At 49.4% G+C, this 7,893-nt stretch overlaps 1 protein-coding gene across 2 annotated transcripts in view; it reads left to right on the plus strand.

The window, feature by feature from the left end:
• The window catches only part of ST8SIA2 (ST8 alpha-N-acetyl-neuraminide alpha-2,8-sialyltransferase 2), a 31,803-nt gene extending 24,193 nt beyond the window's left edge, over nucleotides 1-7,610 (plus strand). For both annotated transcript variants that reach the window (XM_075100618.1, XM_075100620.1), the window contains one exon: nucleotides 6,744-7,610. In XM_075100618.1, the coding sequence (XP_074956719.1) occupies nucleotides 6,744-7,029 (286 nt within the window). In that variant the 3' untranslated portion in view covers nucleotides 7,030-7,610. The remainder of the gene's footprint in view (nucleotides 1-6,743) is intronic.
• The last annotated feature ends 283 nt before the right edge of the window (nucleotides 7,611-7,893 follow it).

Consider the following 7,893-nt stretch of genomic DNA (forward strand, 5'->3'; position numbering starts at 1 on the left):
CCTTCTCTCTTCTTCCTTCACCACCAGCGAAATACATTTGTGAGTTCTTGACTCCTCCTTGAACCGCAGTATTTATTGTCCTGCTCTGCTTTCCCCCAGACCACAATGCGTTTCAGTGGCAACTGAGCATTTTTTCCTATAATTTTCAGTGCATTTGGGGCATTGGTAGAGTGTGCGTTGCTGAGATAAGTAAAAAGCATTTGGTTTTGTTGTCCTTAACAGCATCATTTGAGACATCACCTTCCTAGCTGTGAGGGTGCCTTAAATGTTGGCTGGTAGCTTAGCTGTGAGGGTGCCTTAAATGTTGGCTGGTAGCTTTTTGTGTTGATGATACTGGATAATCTCTGCAATAGGACGGAGGCTCTTCTTACACGGTTAAACTCACCATCTTCACGCTAGGAGGGGACAGAGCCATCAGCCTTTCGATGGAGGAGCTCAGAAGGAAGCCAAGTTACTACCTAAGGCTGGGAAGGAAAGCTGTGCCATGGCAGGGAGCCAGCTTGCGGGGATGGGGACAGTGCCGTGCATTTTGGGGGTGCGTGACTCACTCTGGAACTTCTATAAAATGTCTCCTGAGCTATTTGTCTGGCAAGTGCAGTGCTCGTCTCCTGGCTGCGAAGTAAGCAAGCCCCTTATAAGTCATCTGTTAGTGTCTCCAAAAAGCCTTGTAATCCCTATTGCCAAGCAGCTTTTGTCAGAGAAATAACATGAAATGCAGGAAGCAAGGGAAAATAATTGTGTCTGGAGGTTTGACTATCACTCCTCGCGGAGAATTCATGGATGCGTTTCGGTTTGCCTTGTATAATCTAGTCTAGCATTTCTCACTGTGTCCATCACGAGGGTCTCTTGGCAGTAAGCAATTCTAATCCCATAAAGATTTTGTTAAGAGCTTCTAGAAAGGGGAAAAAAAAAAAGTCAATAAATCTTCCAGCTCCTTGGCTAGGTCTCCTGTTAGGTTTAACATCCAAATAGCCATGACAGTTCACGTCTGCTCTTCACAACAGTGATTGCCTTGCTCAGGGTCCGTAGCTTGCATAGTGCAGCTCTGCCACAGTTCCTCAGAAGTGCAACCTGGTGGGGCATAAGGTGGATTCATCTTTGCCTCAGAATTCTGTCTAGGTCCTCATACCCAAGCAACGTCTAAGGCTTTGGTGCTTTTTCAGGGCAGTGCTGCTCAGATGCTGCCTTTCCCATCTGTGAGCCATGGTGGAAACCCTCCCCTGGTCCCTCCTCGCCTGGCGTCCTGATTATGCCGCATCCTTTCCAACAGCCTTGCCTTGCTTGTAGCCATGCAGGACACACATGTGCAGGTTATTCTCCTAACCTGTTGCTTTGATTGCATCACCCTGCCCTTTTGCATCCCTTCATGGGCTCCTCGTTTCCCTAACACATCAAGCCTAAGCTGCTGCTTTTCCATTTCACATCTCTCCCAGCTCATCTTTACTCACTCTCTGTCTTGAGATTAGTACTGCTGTTAATTAGCCAGTGTCACCCAGTTGTGGGGTTTCTAAACCAGCTACTTCATGCTTCCTCCCTTGTGGTCCCTTACACTTACAGGGGGTCCTCCAAAATATCTGCTCCCATGAGACTTGTGTCTTAAAGCCCTTCCTCTCTGGTCCTACAGAGGGTTTGAGGACAGTGGTCCTGCACTCAGGTGAAGGATGAAGATGATGAAAGAGTGTAGGGGGTGGAAACAACCATTCACAAGTGTGTGACTGGGGTAGGATGTGAAGGACTATGAACACCCCATAAAGCTACGTGTGGGTTAGATCTGTGGATATCCCATAAATAAATCCTTGTGTGAGCAATCATTCTCGCCCCTTGTGCACTTGAGGCACACTGCACCCGAGCTGAGGTGTGTTTGCACTGGGAACCCAAGACAGTTCTTTTGTTCCAGTTAATCAGGAAGAAGATTTAGTCTTGTCTTTGTCAAAAAAAGGGGGTAGGCATCCTCTTCCCGGTTACTTCCCTCCTCTTCTGTCTGTTTGGAAATGCTTTAACTTGTGGGTGCTGAGTACCATGTGTGTTTGAAAGGGCATCACAGAGCTCAAGACCTGGGGGAGAAAAGTTATTTCTCTGTGACTCAGTGTTGATTTGCTTGCGCCAAGTCACCAAAACCAGCGCCAAGCCACCAAAACCAGACCCAAGCCACATGGTACACATCCAGTCTGGGTATAGAGGCTTGATGTGGTGTTTGGGCTTTGCCCAGCCTGGGGATAAAGCCCAACTCTGACTCCAGATCCAGCTTTTGGAGTCAGCATTAGCACGAATCTGGACAGGGACCTGCCCATTCCCACCCGTCCAGCACAGACCTCGTCACTGTGCATGGCTCAGAGAGTTTGGTGGAGGTGACAGAGGAGACTGGATACATGGACAGAAAAGGGCTGGGAGAAGCTGAATGGGGGACAGCAGTTGCTCCCCAGGCTCCAGCAGGTGGATTTCCATCCACCCAGCAGCCGGGATAGGGCTGTGCCCTGCCAGCACCGGCAGGTCCTGTCCTCGCCTGCACCAACGTGACTGCACAGCGCTGTTGGGGTGCTCGCTCTGATTATCTATAGCTGGTTTTTCATGAGTATTAATGGGAGCAGGATGTTTGTAGCAGGCTGATAATATGCTTCTGACAGTCAAGAACTAGCACCTCCACGATGGCTTGTGTTTGTATCACACTTTTATGAATAAGCTTTTTTAAAAGGGTCTGAAATTGCCTTATTTCAGCTATTCTGATTTGTATCACTAAATAATGCAGCTGATACTGCTGAAAGTTGATTTCTTCATTGACCTGAGTTTTTTATTCATTTCATCAGGGTGATGGATTTTCTGTTCATTTTATTCTGCAGATTAACCCTTACCTGGAAGGTACAAGTTACTTTAGGGTTTTCTCAGACACGTCAGGAGGTGATGGGTAAGCACAGAGCAGGACCTTGCCTTTGCTAGTGGTCTTCAAACACCGCCTGCAGGGAGGAGTTTTGCACGAAGCATTTCAGCCCAAATCAGGTCGGGCTCTGCTCCCGGAATTCGGTGATGCTGGGGGAGAACGATCACTGTCAGCACAGTGGGGTACGTGCTCCAGATGTGTGCCACCTTCCCTGGCTCGGGTGGGAGCTGTGGCTTCCCAGGGGCGGTTTAAGAGCTTTTGTCTCCTGAAGGATTCCCACTGGGCTTTAAGGTCCAAATACAGCGGTCGCTTCACCTGTGGCTGTAGTGCATCCCCCTTGCAGGAGGCATACACCGGTGATCAGGCAGCGGGCAGCAGGGCTGTGCAGTTCTGCTTAGGAGACGTGTTAAGTTTCTTAGAAACCTTTTGGAAAATTGATGTTGCTGAGGAGCAACCAGAACCACCTACCAGCTATGACAAGACTATCTGAGCTGCTCTTCTTGAAGTCTCTGTCCTTGGCAACCATTGAGTATTAGTTCACATGGGCACTAGGGCTTGTGTCTAGGCTGCCTCCTTACAAGAGCCGGCCTTGAAGATCGGATGGCATTTTTCATTTGTCACTATCATGATCCGAAACAAGAGCTGTCTCGAACAATTTTTGCCTGACAGCATCATGGTTCCTGTTCATAGCTGCATCCCGCTCAGGCACCAGCCTATCTCTGTAGCTGCTTCCACCCTTGAGGGTTTAGTTACAGAAATGACACAGCACCAGCTTTTGAAGGAGGTCCACGCTGTGAGAACGGCTCTGAGAAAGTGGGTATTGGGTTTCAGGACTGCTCTTTGCTCTTCTCTTTTAATTGCTGTCTCTTTCCATGAAATGTTGCAGCTAATAGTTATGGTGATTGGTGTAACCAATTTGAAAAATAATTACTGCCTGCTTCAAGATTATCTTTCCTCCTAATTAAAATCCCGGACCTCACATATTAAAGGTGCGCTGTTGACACAGCATCCCCTGTGCACCCAGACAACCTCATTTGGATTTGCAGAATTAATTAGGTTTTATTTCCATCCCCGGCTGTTCTCTCCTGCACCAGGAATGTGGCCACTGTCTCAGTTGGCCAGTGGTGGGAGAGATAAGAGGGAGATCTTCCTGCATAGCTCCCACACTCCCATCACAAACCAGTCATTTGTATTCCCAACAAGTATTCCCCAGACCTCACCAGAGGATTTCCCATCTTCACTGTACAGGAAACAAATTGCAAGTGCTGTGACGTGGCCTGTGTTATGGTTTTGGCATTATATATTTGTATGTCATCTGTGTGGGTGGGCTGGGACAGCCTGGAGTACATCACCCCCTCCCAAAGATGCAGCCAGCGGCGAGAAGGTATGATGCTGTAGGAGCGAGGTTTGTCATCCTTCTCATTTTCACAGTGCCACGCTTGTGATAGAGGGAAATACAGATAAAAGAGCCAGGCTTTTAATTTTTATTTTAAGAAACTGAATTGTCATTGTTCCCTATGCCGATATTATTGAGTAGAGTGCTCGCTAGCTGCGTGTGGTGAGGTGGATAAGCCGGGTTGGTTTTGGTAGGGCTGCTTTTGGGTACTGGTTGTGCTGGCTTGTTGGTCTTGGTCAGGCTGTTTGTGCGCGCCGGGCTGCAGAGGATGACGTGCCTCCGTAGGGCGCTTCTGTGTTTGACCCAGGTCATTTTTGTCATTAATACACATGAAACATTGGTGGTCAAATGAATGCCCTTTAGGCATGTGCAAGAGTCGCTTCATCGTGCTGTCAAGCTTGTACGTTCATAGAGTTTTTACAGCCTCTCAACGAAACCTGAAAGTTAATATTTTGGGCAGGCATAAGGTCACCAGTATCTTTCTGTGCTCCAGCTGGTAAATTGATAAAAGGAGGATTTTAAGAGTAAAGCACCTGCAGGACAAACCCAGACAGTTGTCTTCCCCCAAAGACAGCTGGTTAATGTGGCTTGACAGTTCTTCCAAGGTAGTTTTCCTGCTGCATGAGGATACCCTAATTCACAGTGTTAAATGGTTGTGATGATGTCCCATTTCTCTCTGCACAGCAGGGGTCTGATGTGCTTACCTGTGAACTCATCAAGGAGGCTGTTTTATGGCTACCTGTGGGAGAAGATTGCCTTGGCACTGCAGAGAACTTTGCTGGGTCACCATAGCACAGCCCATGTGGCTGAGCAAGCCCAGAAAATGCTGATGCTTTGCCTCTGAGATACTCGTTCTCACCAGGTTTCCCCCAGTTTCTTGCACCTTTTTCGTGCTGGATGCCAGGGAGACGAGTCAGGCAAGGAGGACCTCCCCAAAACATCATACTTGTCTTTTGCTAAAACTACAGGTGCTTGGACACCCCTGGGTTGTGGGACCCCAGTAAACCCTGCCATGCCCTTCCTGCACGCACCGAGGCAGTCACTCTGCTTCCAGAATTTGATTCACCAGAAAAGTCAATTTTTCTCTTATCTGGCTGAGAACAAGCAAGTACTTTTTGTGCCTTGGTTGCTAAATTTTAATGGCTTTTGTGAAAAGCTAATTTGCAGGATTAAGGCTCAGCTCTCCCAGGGGTTCCCGCTGTCTAAGTGCCAGACCCTCAGGAGCCCAGTGGAAAGTGCATATGAGGAGCAAGACAATTCCTGTGGCTCCGTGTGCAACAGTGGGACCCACCTCAGGACCCCAAACCCCTGGGTGAGAGCACAGAAATGCCACATGCTTTGCTCCACTTCCTCATGCTTTTTATCTGAAGCGCTGCCAGTCACTCACCTGAACTCAGGCCCTTTGAAATATCTATTAAAAATAATCCAAGGGCTTGAACAGCAGGATGCACTGCCTGCACCACCCCTGCCTGCTGTGGGGCAGCGCTGGCATCTGACATGCTGGGGGAGAAGGGAGTGCACCCAGTGGGGGACATCTTCTCCCTCCCCCAGACCTTCTTCCTTCTGATTTTGGTCCTCTGACAGGGTCTTTCTGCTGAGCAAGCCAGAAAGATTGCCTGTGCAATAAATACCAGAAACATCTTCTTCCAGGATGTTGATGCTGCAATAACTTTTACCAGCAGCCCAAAATACAACCCACAATATACCGGTTTTGCTCGTGCATCACTACAAGGTGCCTTCTTTCCCTGTTCTTTTTGCCATCCCTCATAAAAACTAACACACTTCTCAGCAGCGAGCACAGCTGACCTCTGTACTGCATATTTTATGTGGCAATGTGCCATACTGCACATCTCATGGACTTGAAGTTGCAGAGCATGGTGATGTATTTTGATCCAGGATCGCAGCAGCAATCGCTGGGTGTAACAGGAACACAGCAGTGTGTTTTCGCTCTTTCAGCCTGGTGACCCTTTATTCCAAGGCAAACGTTTTTACAGCCCTGTTGTGTTTACTGTCAGAGTAAAAACCTTCATTCATCAATGAAAGTCATCAGCGCGTGTGTGTGTGAGAGTGTGTCTGCTTTGAGGGGTTGCTGGAGTCTACTTGACATGTGGATGGTTTGGTCTGTGGTATTGATCTCCTAGGTTGATTGGAAGATAATTGTAGGCTGAAGTACTGAAGGCCACCATTGCAAGCAATTTGTTTTTCATAAAGGATTGCCGAGGCATGAGATGCTTCAATGCCATAGCAACAAGTGTGATGTAACCGCCAGACAGAGAGCAGGAGGATGCTTATTCATGAAGCAATCCCTAGAGAGGCTTTTTCTTGGCATGGAGAACTCTTCTGCTAGTCAGAAACCTCTCACTTTAAATTACCAATATATCTCAGTCAGAGGCTGGAGAGATAAAATGTGCAAGACACGAGCTTCATGGCGGGGAGGGGAATAACACGCTTCCCTCTACTCTCCCTTTGCAGGTACTGGCTAACGAACAAGGTGCACATCAAGCGACCCACCACCGGCCTCCTCATGTACACCTTAGCCACTCGATTCTGCAACCAGATCTATCTCTACGGCTTCTGGCCCTTTCCCCTGGACCAGAACCAGAACCCGGTCAAGTACCACTACTACGACACCCTGAAGTACGGCTACACCTCGCAGGCCAGCCCGCACACCATGCCCTTGGAGTTCAAAGCCTTAAAGACGCTGCACCAGCAGGGAGCCTTGAAGCTGACTGTGGGGGAGTGCGATGGGGCCACGTAGGGTGGTCCCCAGCTGCGTTCCTGCACAGCCACAGGAGGAAGGGGAGGGGGCGGAAAGGACAAGTGGTGCCTGGTGGGGTTGGTTGTCTTTTTAATGCGCAGAGCAGCGACACAAATATATATACGTGGTACCTATATATATTGACCTGAGTATTATAACTGTTTGGTGTTCACCAAGGAAGGGGCAGGAGAGATGCAGAAGCATCTGGCGGGACTGACCTTGGCAAGACCCCTTGCCATGGGCTTGCCAGGCTGGGAAGGACGTTCGACCTATGTCCAAAAGGTGTGAAGATGGCCTTGGTTTTTGAGGGTATGTTAGGTGATGGGTAAACGTTAAGCCATTTGTCGTGACTGGTCCGAGGTTGGTAGTTAGTTTGTTTGGCCAAGGACGCCAGCGCTCTGCAGCAAGGCACGTTCTTGGTCCCGTGCTCGTGGCGGGGAGGGGAAGGGGCAGGGAGCGGGGTGGGCAGGGAAGGTTTGTTGGCGGCTCTCACAGCCGAGGGACTGCCTGTGGCACCGAGCAGGACCCGTCTCCTGCCCAGCAGGAACTGGTGCCCGGCAGGGCCGCGCACAGATCCATCCTTTAAAACATGAACCACCAGGCTAAGCGCAGCCTTCGGAGAGGCAAAGGAGAAACCTCCTGGGCTGCAGCTTGATCTCCAGGAGGTGGCGGGGAGCTGTGCTGAGCTGATCCGCTGACATTTGCTCGGAGAGGAGATGTGAGGGCCTCCAGAGAGCATCGACGTTGAGCTGGGCAGATGGCGAGGAGATGCTGAGCAAGTATTTCCTCTTCCTTTCCTAAGGCACAGTTCAGAAAGGAGTAAAGATGCTGGAACGTGGCAGGAAGGAGGTTTGCTGTTGCAAA

The sequence above is a fragment of the Phalacrocorax aristotelis genome, chromosome 7 (assembly GCF_949628215.1).
Source record: "Phalacrocorax aristotelis chromosome 7, bGulAri2.1, whole genome shotgun sequence".
In the NCBI taxonomy this organism is placed as follows: Eukaryota; Metazoa; Chordata; class Aves; order Suliformes; family Phalacrocoracidae; genus Phalacrocorax; species Phalacrocorax aristotelis.